Here is a 15,488-nt window from a genome sequence, read left to right as displayed (position 1 = left end):
AAACTCCCCCTACATGATATTTATCATTTATTATACTTGATAATGGTCATGTTCTTGTGTTTTTAAGATTTGTGTTTTCAAGGTTGTCCTTCCCGGTTATGACTTACGAGATCGTAATTCGTCCTTTACTTCGTTGTTATGTACTTCCCTGCTTTTGTACCTTTCAAAACTTCATGGGACGTCTCTGATACTCCATTATTACGGTGAAGTACGTGGCATGCTCATGCTCTGAAAGTGCGGAGTGTAACATCACACTTTTTTATATATTTTTATTTTAAGTTATAAATATGCAATGAAGCGTATATCACATAATACTTCCTTATAGATGATATTCCTTTAATCCATTATTGTTGTTGTGTCTCGACCAAGACTCTTGTTGTCAACATTTAAATCCCTCTTAGAAGTGTAAAATAGTTGATAATGTGAGAAAATAAATGTGATAACTACAATCCAACATGAGGAATTGTTTACCCCTTTATTTTATAGTCATCATTGCAAAACATACATGTATAGAACAGACTTTTAGTTATGCCTTAAGGCAAAGTCTATCGCATAAGGCAGACTTTTCGCAAAGCCTTGCCTTGCGATTTTTATTTTATTTTTATGAATAAGCCAGGATTCGAACCCAGAATCTTCGGATATTTTAGGCGAAGGACAAAAATTAAAGATCACCCCCCAAAGAAGGGCAATCGTGCAAATCCCAGTAACTATTGTCCCTCGGTCAATTTGCAGAATTGCCCTTCTTTTGGGGTGGTCTTTAACTTTTGCCCCTCAAATTGGTGGTTGCCCATGGATTCCGGGTTCGAACCCCCGCTCAGTCAAAATTTTAAAAAAAAATCGCAAGGCAGATTTTGAATTTCGCTCTGCCCCCTCCCAAGACTTTTGGTTATGCTTAACTAAAAGTCTGTCGGAGGGGGCAGACTTTGCCTTGAGGCATATATTTTATTTTTTTTACTTTTCAAGGCAAACTTTTAATTATACCTTAAGGAAAAGTTCCGCCTTATGGGGCATACTTTTAGTTATCTCTTAACTAAAAGTGTGCCCCATAAGACATAACTAAAAGTATGCCCCATAAGGCGGAACTTTTCCTTAAGGCATAACTAAAAGTTTGCCTTATAAGGCAAAGTCTATTGCCTTATAAGGCAAAGTCTATGCCTTAAGGAAAAGTTCTGTCTTAACTAAAAGTCTGCCCCATAAGGCATAACTAATCTATGCCTTAAAGAAAAGTTCTGCCTTATGGGGCAGACTTTTAGTTATGCCGGATCAGTTTTTCCTTCCGGAATACACGCCCCCCAGCCCTGCCTTGCGAAATTATTTTTTTTTATTTTATGCCTGAGCGGGGATTTAAACCCAGAACCTTAGGTATTCGCCTACCTTTCCAAGTGAAGGGAAAAATTTAAAGACCACCCCAAAAGAAGGCCAATCCACGCAAAAAAATGTTGTGCCTCTTCACCTGCTCTGTCTTCTAATAAGTGATGTAGTTACTAACATGCAAATATCTTATTAAAATTAGTGATAAATATCAAGTAATTTTTGTTATATCTTAATTATCCCAAGAAACAAGAATAGAAAAACTTTTTCAAGAAAAATATATTCTTATCACTACTTTTTATTTAGGAAACTACATTCATTAATTCAAAAGATAAATAACCCATCAAACATGTGTTTTTTTTATGACCTTTATTTCTATTGTTTTCCCAATTTTTATTGTCGCAAGTCTTACCAACTCACGATCGAAATAAGTAATTTTATTCAATAGGAAAAAAAAAAAAATAAAGAGATAACTGAAGCAAGTACTTACAAATTCAGAAAATTGACTTAAACTACTAAGGCTCAACAATAGATATTAATAAAAGAATGAACTTAATTGAATCTGATATACACTTATTTTAAAAATTGGGTGAATTGGTTGAACTCTTACCGCAGGTGAAGCAGGTGAAGCGATCAAGACAACATTACAATCCAAGATTCTACCTTTGGATCAAGTATTGCCTACAAGTATCAATAAAGGACACAATCAATAACCGTCTTTATTTTCAATTTTAAAAGAAAACTGAGCATAAAATCATTAGTCTCATTTGCCTTAATGTCCATGTTTGCACCAGTTGAATGTTCATACCAAAGGCGTAGAAGGATTTAAAGCTACAACCTTTGTGTTTTAATAAGCATATCTTTTAAGCTTGTCCAAACAAGCTCTTTAATTTGTAGATACATTTAAATAACACTAATTGCTAAAAAGAAGAAGTGTACATAATTCAAATTGCTTGTTAATTAGAAGAATACAAAATAAATTAATATTTGATCCAATGTTAAATATACAGGGAAAAGAATGTCAATTTTCAAATGAAAGTTTGTTACAAACAGTCACCAACTTTGAATGTTCGACCTTAAACAAAATAATAGACTCGGCAAACAGACAATTAACTTAAAATAAATAATGCTAACATCTTACTACGGAAAGGTCCGTTACTCATGTACTCACACTAAAGAATAAATATTCTATCTAATTATTTTGTATTTCGATTTTATTATCTCTATTGACCAATTGTTGTTTATTTTATTTTTAAACTGTACATGTACTAAGTTTGTCTCTTCCTTTTATATTTGTGTTTCTTCATTAAAGTGTGCTGCCTTCATGTGTCTAACTATCAACAAAAACTATATATTGATAGTAGAAAAACCAAACATTTAATTGAAAAACAATTCTCAAGCTATCTACAAAAGAAGAAACGAAGCATCTTTTGTCATTAGTAGTATCTAGTAGCATAGAGTGCAAATACACACAAAATAAACACCCAATAATCTTCACGTATAGCAAAATTAAACATTCACTTTAAAATATTTTAACCAGTCTTAAAAAGATAGAAGGAACGTTTATCCACATATACACATAGCTTGCGCCAAAAAAATATCGTTTCAAGTATAGTCACATCATACATGTAAGATTCAACTAAAATTAAATTCTGAAACCATTTTGTATAAAGGAAAAAAAAAAAAAAGCAGTTGGAAAACTTAAAACTACTGCATCAACCAACAACATACGTCGTAATGGGATTTTGACAACGTACATTCGAATAATAAACCAATAACACAAAAGCGGTAAAAAAGATTTCGGAGATAAAAAGAACAATAACTTAACGGAAAAGGCTCAAATATGTCATCCAACTATCGAAAATGGCTCATTTATGCCACTCGTCAATAGTTTGGCTCATTTGCGCCATCGAACTATAGGAAATGGCTCATTTATCATTATGTTATAGAAATGGCTCATTTATGCCACTCATCAATAGTTTGACTTATTTATGCCATTGCCCGTTACCAAAATGACTCATTCATGCCATTTTTGATTAACGTCGGTTTTATAATACCAGATATGACACGCGCGTGGCTCCAATTAGAGGTCTACGTCGTTTAATTAAACCAGCCCAATTTTAAATACCAAATTAATAAAAAGCCCGATCCATACACCTAGTTGGAGGCCACGTGTCATATATGGTATTGTAAAATCAGTTTTAATGAAATATGGCATCGATGAATCATTTTGATAATAGGCGATGGCATAAATGAGTCAAACTATTGATGAGTGGCATAAATGAGGCATTTTCTATAGTTCGATGGCATAAATGAGTCATTTCCTATAGTTTGATGGCATAAATGAGCCAAACTATTGATGAGTGGCATAAATGAGCCATTTCTGATAGTTGGATGGCATATTTGAGCCTTTTCAGATAACTTAATACGGGATTCACTATGATAATAGTGCTATATAGTATTATTTTAAAAAATTGGTGCTATATATTATCGGCATCCCGAATAATTACACGTAGAGACTAACCAACACAGGTGAACGGATCAAAACTTGCGGCAACAAAAAAGAGATACTATACCCGTTAAAAATAGTTACCTGATTGTTGATAAAGGAATATGGAGCTTTGGCTTAGTGTTGTTCCTAGATTGGTAATTTCCCCCAAGAGAAACGTTCTTTTTTTAAAAAAAAAAGTGCATATGATGCGTTGTTTTGTTTCTTTCTTTGATTCGTTGCCTTTTTTTGATTTTCTTGTCTTTCTCTGAATCGTTGGCATCTCTAGGTTAGTTTTGGCTATTATGTTACATTTTAGAAGTTTATTTAAGCAATACTAATTAAGTTTTTAAGAAGGGTAAATATGTAATTTAACTTTTAAGTTTTGGAGTTCCTGCTTTTAATATAATATATATAGATATAGATTCTTTGATTCGTTGCCATTTTTTCCCTTCCCTTTGAAGCGTTGCTTTTCTTGTCTTTCTCTGAAGCGTTGGCTTCTCTAGGTTAGTTTTGGCTATTATGTTACATTTTAGAAGTTTATTTAAGCAATACTAATTAAGTTTTTAAGAAGGGTAAATATGTAATTTAACTTTTAAGTTTTGGAGTGCTTGCTTTTAATATAATATAGATATAGATATAGATATAGATAGATAGATATGGATAGATATATATATGATATATGATGATACATGATTAAAAGCAAGAAATCCTATTCATCGAGTGATAACACCAATCTGGTTATGCTTGTATATAACAGTTCTTTTTCTGATTGAGAGTTTACCATAGTGGTTTATGATGTCCAATAATTTCTTTTAACTGGGATCAAAGGCCTGTGTTAGAGTTCATTGGTTGGATTTTAGGCTGATTTTGAGGTGATCGTGATCATTAGCAGATTAGAATACGAACAAATTCGGTTCTTGATATTTGACAAATTCGAGTAACGCAAAACATATTATAGTTCCTCAAAAGGATCATTACTTGCATCGTATCTATTTTTGCTAGTTAATCATCTCATCACAAAAGTTTGAGCCATTCACATAACAATACACTTTTAACTTCCAAGAAATTAAGTAACGAATGAAAGCAAAGTAATGCAACATAGAAACTCTAGAACAAATAAATTGACATAGATTTATCCTCTCGCGACTATCTGTTAATGAATCACACAGTAAACAAATAAATGTCTCACTCCTTTATCATCACACACAAAACAAAAAACAAACACTCTCAAGCTTCCATAAGTCTATTTGTAAGTTAACTTTGTGATTTAGAACTTTGATTGGATCTGAGCAACAACAGTGTCATCAACTTGAAAAGCCTTGGCAAGAACATCTGTTGATATAACTGGCTCCGATCCGAAAACAGCATTAGCAATGCTTATAACACCAGGATTCTGACTACTCAAAGCACCAATAGCAACAGCATTTCCGTATCCCACGTTGCGTTGGTAGTGAACAAGTCCAATAGGAAAAACAAACGTATCGCCTTTTTTAAGGACCTTAGTAATAAGGCGATTTTCAGGATTTGAAGTTACAAAACCAACTTGAAGAGAACCTTCTAGGACTGTGAGTATCTCAGTAGCTCTTGGGTGAGTGTGAGGAGGATTAATTCCCCATGGTGCATAGTCGACACGAGCTAGTGAGATACCAAGAGTGTTAAGTCCTGGTAATTGAGCTACATTAACAGGAGTGACCTTGGAACCAAAGGTGTTTGATGTGTTTCCAGTCAAATGTAGGCCACTGAAGAAAAAGTCATCTGCTTCAACAGACTTGGGATCTTTGCAAGCTAAACCATTTACCTTAGCTGAAACAATGGAAAAAATACAGTTAGAAAATTCATTTATCTTCTAATCCTAATATAATACACTATCCGTTCCTGTTTGTGTGACACACTTTTCTTTTTAGTCCGTTCCAAAAAGAATGACATGTATAAGGCCGCAAATTTCAAAAGTTTTCTAGCTACACAAATGCTATGACATGTTTTAGACTGCAAGTTTTAAAAGTCTTTATTTCTTTTCTAAACTCCGTGCAGAGATTCAAACTATGTCTCGCGGATACTGATTATTTTTGTTACCTGGGCTAGCAGGATCAGCCACACAGAAATCTTGCAAGGGACTTGGCTCAAAAGCTAACACAACACAGCCGAAAGTGACTGCTATCAGATTCAGCAGGAGAAAGTGCTTAGCCATTTCAAGAACTGAAGAAGAGAATCTAGGAGGAGAAAATATTGGAAGAGAAGAAAGTTGTTTTTGGTGGGATGAAATGATTGATAAGATTGTTTCCTTATATAGAAGAGAGCAAAGACTTCATGCATGCAAAAGTGCTTTGAGTTTTGGTGAGCACACAAAGACTTTGACAACTATTAACTGTAATTTGCTGTGATTATGATAGAATAAGCAGAAACAAGACAAGGATAAGAGGTTAGCCGGCTTAGGACAAAAGGAAATAGTCCAAGATTAGTATATTTTAACTTTTAAGGATACCAGAATGATTCTTGAATCCTCAGATGGACAAATGGAGGATATTCAACAGGGACCTGATGGTCTGCTTGTTTGAAAATCTATCCAATTCTTCAAATTAATCAACAGCACATTGAATCCTGTGATGGTTTTGTGTTATTTCTGTAACATAAGTTTCCCTTTGCCATTATATACCGATGAATCGTGATGTATCCTTTCACCGAGAATGCTAAAGTTACAGTGTGTAATAATACAGTATACTAGTTTTATATCCTAGCTTTAAGATGCTGATTTAGTGTATGTATTTTGATTTACAAGAAACTACCTTCGATATAACAAATTCTTAATAATATGTTGTCACAGTTATTGAAATGGCTGCCTCCTGTTTCATGTATGTGTGTGTTTTTAACCTAAACTGCCTCTTGTTGAAAAATAGGCTCAACTCCTATCATATCGAATTTTGACCACGACAAAAAAAATGTTTTTCTCTCGTCAATATTTGACCCTTCCCAACTTCTATTCGAAATGGAAGCCATCGTGAGCAGGATAAAATGAGCAAAGGATTTGAAAGTAAGTAATTTCAGAAAACATCAATAACTTATAGTGCAAAATTCACTTTTTCATTGACCAAATCTAACTTGAGAATAGTCCACACACCTGAAACCTACAGAGGTTTACCAAGGGAAACCCGAAAATGAAAGAACAGAGATGCATCAGAAGAATCACTAGAAAGCATACATATTCCATCAAACTACAAAAGATGCAAATAAAAATTTCACAACTAATCACTAGAAGATCCATCATCATCTTCATGCTGTGCCACAACCTTCTCGAGAAACCTCTTCCTCACTCCGTCCAGCACAGCATCTCGGGACTGTCCCTCGTTTAGAACAGGATCTGATGCGCAGAGTGTCAATGCAACACCTGAAGTAAAGGAAATTGATCAATCATTTCATTCCCAAAACGCCCATAAACGATTTAGAACAGGATCTGATGCGCAGAGTGTCAATGCAACACCTGAAGTAAAGGAAATTGATCAATCATTTCATTCCCAAAACGGGCCAGCAGAGAGTAGTAAACATATCATATATAACATCTGCATGAAGCCATGAACAGCCTACACAAAATATTCATACAGGAAGTAAATGGCAACAGGCACAACACTGTAAATGAATCCACCGAATTACTACCTCTTGAAATAGTAGTAAAAGGAAGTCGAGACAGAAGGTCAACAACTTCATTAAATCACTAAATCAATCCAAAAAAAAAGAGAGAAGGGTTGGGGTAGCAATGGGATAACCACTATGAAGAAGAGGAATATACCTTCGGGTGTGCATCTCCGACCAAAACTATGAAGTCCAACATAATTTGACTTCAATGCACCATTGTTGTACACCAAAACAGTTGGAAGATTACTATCTGGATAATTCGGAATGCAATCGGTAGAGATAATTTTGACAAATTTTGTTACAGGGTATTTTGTTGCCAGTTCTTCCAAGCACTGCAAAAGTATCTGGCAGCCCGAGTATCTATAAAGAGCATAAAATGCTATCAGAAAGACTGACATGGAGCTAAAATAGAAAAAAGAATAATGAAGAGATGAAAGCATTAATTACCCATCCTTATACAGAAGCACAACCACCCAGATGTCTTCTGGAGCTTGGGAAACCTCCCGCACAAAATCTGATCCAGAAATTGGTACCACTGATCCAAATCTCACAACCTTAGCGACTTCTCTCATCTCGGCCATCCTCTTCATCCTTTAATAACAACACAATAAACATATATAAGAGACGCTCAATTTCATGTCAGCTTGGCAATCTCTTAGCACCAACACAAACATGGGTACTAAGCCAGCATAATTGGACGTCCTTTTTCCTTATGATGCAAATAACAATTTAGGACAAAATTTTGATCCTATTTACTTATTTGGAAAAGCATTAATTGCATGTGCACGTTTGCATTCTGTAGCTAATAACAAATTAAAACTGAATACGACCACGCAGAAACCGAGGCAATTAATTCTCAAGAGCACATCAGCCACTAACAAAAATATGACTCCAAAAAAACTTTTATACCATAGATTGTTAAACAAGACCCCAGAAACTAGTCCCGCCCCAAGATAACTAAAAGAAAATAATGCAACATGGTCTATTAATCATAACAGAATTCTATAATGCTCACTTCTTAACTTCACAAGGAACCAAATCGGCCAGACTTCAACAGAAAAAAGTGATTTGGAATAAGAAAAAGTGGAAACAAGTGTAAAGGGGGCTTTTCAATAGATAACATAACATCGGTTGAACCATATGGAATTGCAAATGGGTACAAGAACATAACGGCATTGAATCGAGCGAAATTAGTGAACAATTGGAGGAGAAGAAGGCAATCACTCAAGAAATGACGATTTTGACAAACGCAAAAAAAAATTGGATGGAACTCTTATAGTCTGAGAGAATAGCGTTTATTTTTTTGAAAAGTACCCTATGCATGTCTACTAAGAAGGGGAACAAATGTTATGCAGCCCCATTACAAAAGGTTAGCTCCAGAAAGGAGATTTATGTATCGTGTATTCTTATTTCATTTTGTTATACAGTGAATTGATGGGTAGAATGACGGCTTACATTGTGTAAATGTCCATGGACGATTCTCAGTTAGTTAATTTTTTTTTTTTTTTTTTTTTTTGAAACTGATACTATTGAAAATTTATAACACTCATTTTAATCCAATGCTTTTAGTTTACTTGACAAATAATTAGGAAGAGAAAAAGATCACAGACTGCATCCCTCTTCAGTTATGAAGCTACCTGTGAAGCCCTTGCACTGATAACAAGAAAAAAGAAAAGAAAATGATTCATCTAAACTGCTACATTTTATAGAAAGCAAAGAAGACAACGAATCAAATTTTACTCCATTGTCAATGCATCAAATGATGCAAATATGGGCCTATTCTATTGGATTTTATTTGTTTGGCGGGGCTGAAATAGTTCATTTTCCTTTTCCCTTGGTGGTAATTGAGAGATGCCTTCTATGTTCAAAAAACTGTTCTTGGCAAGTTGTTACACTGATAGAAACAAGACATCTAGAAGACAACTCGAAATGCTTTTGTGGTCATTTTTTTATGGTAGTGACGTTCCAAAGGGATGATACGTCATTCGGAAAGTTTAAAGTTTAAACTATTCGTGCATAGCCTCAGTCCTCAAACTGGTGAAGCATGAACGTATATCCTATTTCTCATTTTAATCTCACCAGCTTGCTCTCTCATCCCTCCAACCTTTGCCTATACCTAGGATTCATTTGGTTAAGATCCTGTTCGTGATCCAATATAGAGACAAGATATGTTCGTTATACCCTTCATGACTCATTTAGGAATAACCAATTCATGGGGTGATTGGAGTATCAGAAGGGGAACTGTAACGAATCCGGACGAGATATATTACTGGTTTTTGCATGTCCTAAAAAATTTAATGTAGGTGCAAATTCTGTAACTTATAGTGAATTAAGGCAGTAATCTATGATTACATCGGCTTTGCCATAGCTAAGGGCACAGTTATCTCATCTATCTACAGCCATATTTTTGCAGTTAGTTTTGCGATATAAAAAATGACAGCGCAAACTAGCTAACAACTTAGTTTTTGGTTGACAATGAAGTTTCTGACAATTCAAAGGCTCTACACTCCCAAGAAAACCTAAAGTTTGATTTGTTCTGTGTCCGCTAAGGGGGAGCAAGAGGCTTCATCCGAATCACATTATATATACAAGGTTAAGAGCCCGTTTGGATTGGCTTATAAGTTGCTTATAAGTTGTTTTTAGCTTTTTTGAGTGTTTGGTGTATATCATTTTTGCTTAAAATCAAAATAAGCCTAAAAAAATTAATTGGGCCCGTTTGGCAGCTTATCTAAAAGCGAACTTATAAGCTGGAAACAACTTATAAGTCAAAAAAAATAAGTTGGCCTACCCCAACTTTTTTTTTTTTTGGCTTTGACTTATGCTTTTTAAGCCGGACAAACAGGCTCTAAAACTATTTTTTTACGTATATATAGCAGATGTTGACACTCCTTAGTTTCTTTGTGTGTTGACTTCTTTATATTTTGAATCCCCTTAGTGAAAAATCCTGGTTCCACCATTGTATACTAAGATGTCAATAAAAAGAACAACTTGAATACTAACAAACTTATAAAAGAAGGATCTTTACCTGATTGATTCTATGTCTCACAATAAAATCGCTAATTTCATCAAATACACCTCAATTCAACTATACCAATTATCTATATCCATTCCACTGCAAAATCCATTTCAATTAGGATCCAAATCATCCAAACCCATTACTCGTTTCATCAAAAACTAAATACTACAATTTTTTCAACTAACAAAAGTAAATTAAAGAAAATTGGAGAAACAAAACAAGACCTGTATTCCTGGAGAAAAGAACAATTTAAATACTAACAAACTTAATAAAGGAAGGATCTTTACTTGATTTCTCTCTCACACAAGTGTCTCCTAAGAACACCAATGCAAAAAATAGCTAATCCCATCAAATACACTTCAATTCAACTATACCAATTATCTATATCCATTCCACTGCAAAACCCATCTCAATTAGGGTCCAAATCATCCAAAATCAATACCCAATTCATCAAAAACTAAATAATCCAATTTTTTCAACTAACAAAAGTAAATTAAACCAAATTGGAGCAACAAAAAAAAAAAGACCTAACTAAATAAAAGAAGGATCTTGACTTGATTTCTTCCATCAAAAACACCTAAATTCAACTATACCAATTATCTATATCCATTCCACTGCAAAACCCATTTCATTTAGGGTCCAAATCATCCAAACTCAATACCCAATTCATCAAAAACTAAAAAAAAACTCCATTTTTTCAACTAATAAAAGTAAATTAAACCAAATTAAAGGAGAAAAAAAAATGTATTCCTGTATCCATTCCACTGCAAAACCCATTTCATTTGGGGTCCAAATCATCTAAACTCAATACCCAATTCATCAAAAACTAAAAAAAAAAAATCCATTTTTTCAACTAACAAAAGTAAATTAAAAAAAAAATGTATTCCTGTATCCATTCCACTGCAAAACCCATTTCATTTAGGGTCCAAATCATCAATACTGAATACCCAATTCATCAAAAACTATAAAAAAATAAAATTAAAAAAAAAAACCATTTTTTCAACTAATAAAAGTAAATTAAACCAAATTGAAGGCAAAAAAAAAGACCTGTATTCTTGAAGGAAGCGATCATCATTAAGATCCGGGTCATCTTCAAGATCATCAAGTTCTTCTTCTGTTTTCTCATCGATCCAATCTTTATCTTTTGACCTGGATTTTTCATCATCACCCGGTGTAAACGGGTCGGGTTTGAAAACCGGGTCTTTTGGTGGTAGATTTCCAAGTTTTCTTTGAATATCATCCCATTGTGTTGTTGCTCCTTCAACATCTTTGTACACAAAATGATAATCCCCCATTTTATTCTATTCAATTTTATTTTTCTCTATCAGATATTATAGCTCAAAGATTTGCTGATTTCCCAAAATAGCAGTACCCAAAAAGAATACTAGTAAAGTACTAGTACGTGTATAGTTTCTAGAAATTACTCTAATAGTACTCCTAGTTTCTACTATTACAACATTGTAAGTGCTAATTTAATTTTTTGCGACCAACGGGCTTGTGGTGGGGTGATAAATATTACTCCCTCCGTCTCATAACAATTATCACTTGAGTCAAAAATAATTATTCCATAATAAGTATCACCTTAGGAAATCAAGAAATAAATTGGTTAGTTTTTTTCAATTATATCCTTAGACAATAAAGTAACATCTAAATGATGATTGAAAAATTATATATTAACTTAGTATTGTTAGATTCTCAATATCAAAAGGTTTACTTCTTGTGCATGCTTTAATCAAGAGGTAAAAGTAATTTGTTTTTATTATATAGGGGTAATTTGGTAAACTTCACATTGCATTATTAGTTTCTTAATATGCGTATTTTTTGCTAAGGTGGCACTTATTATGAGACGGAGGGAGTATTTTATTTTTAAGCAGAGGTTTCAAATTCAAGTCTTGTTGGGCACGTATTGGCCTTTGTTGAGGAGCATTACTCCCAATGGGAGACTTTCCGGCATGTTTTCTGGTTTATTCGAGTTCTAATACAAGTACTGAATATCGAGCAAATAAATAAATAAATGTGATGCATAGTGTAAAAATTATTTCACTTTTATACATAGATAGTATAAATTCATTTCATATTATCGGTATATTCTGACTTAGGCCTCATTTGTTTTCATTAAGATTAAGACGTTTGAATCTGAATGCACATCTGAATGGTTAAAATGTTATCTTTAGATCTGAACACTGAATGATTAAGACTGTTTGTTTTCAACATCTGAATATGCATAATGTATTTATTTAAACATAATAAATATACAATTCAAATAAAAAAATAACAAAATATTAGAAAATAAATATAAATTTAATAAAATAAAAATATTATTTGATAAAAAGATGAATCATTTATGTTTGCTAGTAATGATGAAGATGGTTGTAGTGGTGGTGGGTGGGGTAGGTTGGGGTGGGTGGTGGTGGTGCGGTGGGTTGAGCGTAGGGTGGGGGTGGTTGGGGGTTAAGGTAGGTGGGTGAGAGGGGGGTAGGGGTAGTGAATGGGGTGGAGGTTGGTGGGTAGGTGGGGATTAGGGTGGAGTTGGTGGTGGTGGTAGTGAGTTGGGGTTGGGGGATGGGTTGGGGTGGGGTGGGTGGTGGTGGGTAGGTTGGTTGTGGGGTAGGGGTGAGGGGGTTGGGGTGGTAGTGAGTGGGGGGAGAGGGTAGGGTTGGGGGTTGGGATGGCTAGTGGAGGGTTGGGGTGGGTGGTGGGAGGGGGGCGGAGCTGGTGGTAAAAATTATCCGTACAAAATACCTCTTAATGATATTCGGACTTTGTTCAGATCTTAATGATTAAGACCTATTCGAGATTTATAATATAAGTCTTTAGATCTTAATATAAATAAATGCTTAATGACGATTTCGATTTAAGTTGTTCGAACTATTCGTTTATTCGTTTTAACCTCAGTAAGTACAAACAAATGAGGCCTTAGTATAGAGGGTAATATGCTTTCAGGTTACTACTCTCACGTTTTATGAACGTGTTATTTATAATTATCTTTCTTGGTATAGTGGGAAGATTCTATTTATCATCCAATCTTCCTTTAAATATCATCTCATTGTGTTGATGCTTCAACATCTTTGTACACAAAATGATAATCCCCTACTTTGATTCAATTGATTTTTAGTTCAAAGATTTGCAGATTTTCAGTTTTATTTGGTTTGCTTGAGTTTCTGTTAACACTTCGTTTCTTGACCCGAAAACCCAGCTCCGACTGATCATTTGCACTTTTGTTCTTGTTTAGTTCTGGTCTTTCATTTTTGCGCTTCTGACAAATAATTTTTTCGCAGGACATAAGTTTATATTTTCGCATAGTCATATCCTAAAAGTTATGTTCCTAGTCCTTAAAGAATTTATGTTCCGCTAGACATAAGTTCGATTTTAAATAACAAAACTTAAAGACCAGCTCATTTGAAGGGAAAAAATTAAAGACCGGTCCATTTGAAGATCAAACCGTGCAATTTCTTTCCTCAATTTCCCAAAATAGCTGGAGTACCTTAAAAGAATACTAATTCCAAGTAATACCTGTATAATTTTGGAAATTACTTTGGTAGTACTCCTAGACTCATAGTTTCTACTCCAACATTGAACTGCTAACTTAATTTTTCACGAAGTATAGTATTAAAAATTATTTACACTGAGGCATGTGTATAAAATTTTGTTGGGTTTGGATGTTGTTGAATGAGAAATGGAGGGAAGAAATATGAAGGGAAAGTGAGTTTTTCCCTTATGCTTTGTTGGAAGAAGCATTTCTTCCGCATTGGTGGTGGAAAAAAAAGTCCATGTGCTTAAATAAGGAAGCACTTCTTTTAGTTGTTAAAAGGGTTGAAGAGAAGGCAAGCCTCACGCCGTTGTCATCGTCGCTCTTTAATAAATATGGGCTCACATGAAAAGAATTGGAAGGTCAAAGATTGATTGATTAATCTTTTTGGACCAAATTTTCTTTAAATTTAATTATTAATTATTTAATTAATTCCAAATCATGACTCGGATCCCTGCGCACCTGACCCGTTTCTTTCCCGGATTTTATTTAAAATTTCCCGCTCAGTTTTTTCCATGGCTTTTTTACGAAAGGTTGCAAACTTTCAGAAACAGTGCCTCAAATGGCTATAAATATTTTTTGATCATCAGATTTTTATTCCAACGAAAATTTTGAACTTCTAAAATTCTCATTCATCTGCACAAACAAAATTCCAGTGTGATTTACTGCCTTCGAGTGGTTCGCTATTCACCCACGTTTTAGGTACCGATACTTCGGTGAGTAAAATCGTTCTATTCTAGGAGAATATATTTCACAACTTCGGGTACTTGAGGAGAATAATTTTCTTAAGGACCGTGCATTCAGTTACCTCGATTTCATTCCTATACTGTTTTATGATTTTTCCAATTTCCAATTTAGTTTTACTTTTTTCATATTGGTGTTTTCCATTTTGCATGATTTTTTTTTCAAAGTTAGACTTTGTCTTTCAGAAGTATTTTTGCAATACAGGTTTATAACAATCTTAAAACTCTTCATGTGTGTGAGCATACATAATTCAACACATTTACAAATAAATTCGCTACCATGCATCAATCCTTAATCCTATGAGTATTTTTGTCCATATGTTAAAACTGAAGGTAGAATTTCGCTTTTATACATTGATAGCATAAATTCATTTCATATTATCGGTATATTCTAACTTATTATAGCAGGCAATATGCTTTCAGGTTACTATTCTCACATTTTATGGAAGTGTCATTTATAATTATATTCTTGATACAGTGTAAAAATTCTTTTATACTATAGTATCTGTTATAGTACTCACAGTTTGTTGTGTCTTATTTTTTTTACGCTAAATTGAATAAAACATTTTTTTTTAATCGATATATGGATTGTTTTGATCACTTTACTAAATCTACTTTTATAATTGCAGTGAAGGTAAATAGCATGGCTTGCAAGACACTCTACACTTGTAGAAGCTAATGATTAACTGTAATTTTTACACTTGTAGAAGCGTAAAAAAAAAAAAAAAAATATATATATATATATAATTATATATATAATTTTATACTTTT

At 33.8% G+C, this 15,488-nt stretch overlaps 2 protein-coding genes across 3 annotated transcripts; both read right to left on the bottom strand.

Moving 5' to 3' along the window:
- Positions 1-4,947: 4,947 nt before the first annotated feature.
- On the bottom strand, positions 4,948-5,990 carry LOC132049158 (putative germin-like protein 2-1). Its single transcript, XM_059439857.1, has 2 exons — positions 5,876-5,990; positions 4,948-5,605 (listed from the first exon to the last, which is right to left on the bottom strand). The coding sequence occupies exons 1-2, from the start codon at positions 5,988-5,990 to the stop codon at positions 5,070-5,072; spliced, it is 651 nt and encodes a 216-aa protein (XP_059295840.1). The 3' UTR covers positions 4,948-5,069.
- An 868-nt stretch (positions 5,991-6,858) lies between these two features.
- On the bottom strand, positions 6,859-11,830 carry LOC132049157 (uncharacterized). 2 transcript variants are annotated; one of them, XM_059439854.1, is made up of 5 exons: positions 11,493-11,830; positions 7,877-8,020; positions 7,584-7,789; positions 7,236-7,277; positions 6,859-7,157 (listed from the first exon to the last, which is right to left on the bottom strand). In XM_059439854.1, exons 1-5 carry the CDS (start codon positions 11,738-11,740, stop codon positions 7,042-7,044), a joined length of 756 nt encoding a protein of 251 aa, XP_059295837.1. In that variant the 5' UTR covers positions 11,741-11,830; the 3' UTR covers positions 6,859-7,041. The 2 variants fall into 2 exon arrangements, with proteins under 2 accessions (XP_059295837.1, XP_059295838.1); XM_059439855.1 differs by lacking the exon at positions 7,236-7,277 and having other exon boundaries at positions 6,859-7,184.
- Positions 11,831-15,488: the final 3,658 nt, after the last annotated feature.

The sequence above is a fragment of the Lycium ferocissimum genome, chromosome 3 (genome assembly GCF_029784015.1).
Source record: "Lycium ferocissimum isolate CSIRO_LF1 chromosome 3, AGI_CSIRO_Lferr_CH_V1, whole genome shotgun sequence".
Taxonomy (NCBI): Eukaryota; Viridiplantae; Streptophyta; class Magnoliopsida; order Solanales; family Solanaceae; genus Lycium; species Lycium ferocissimum.
Note: the sequence above shows the minus strand (reverse complement) of the source record. Positions and strands in the feature narration are given on the sequence as shown.

Excerpts from the sequence above, each read along its gene's own strand:
- LOC132049158 (XM_059439857.1), bottom strand. The coding sequence starts at position 5,990 with ATGGCTAAGCACTTTCTCCTGCTGAATCTGATAGCAGTCACTTTCGGC. Across the intron at positions 5,606-5,875 it reads GGCTGATCCTGCTAGCCCAG|CTAAGGTAAATGGTTTAGCT; the intron begins GTAACAAAAATA and ends CCATTGTTTCAG.
- LOC132049157 (XM_059439854.1), bottom strand. The coding sequence starts at position 11,740 with ATGGGGGATTATCATTTTGTGTACAAAGATGTTGAAGGAGCAACAACA. Across the intron at positions 8,021-11,492 it reads CGCTTCCTTCAAGAATACAG|GATGAAGAGGATGGCCGAGA; the intron begins GTCTTTTTTTTT and ends TTGTTATTAAAG. Across the intron at positions 7,158-7,235 it reads ATCAGATCCTGTTCTAAATC|ATCCTGTTCTAAACGAGGGA; the intron begins GTTTATGGGCGT and ends TCTGCGCATCAG.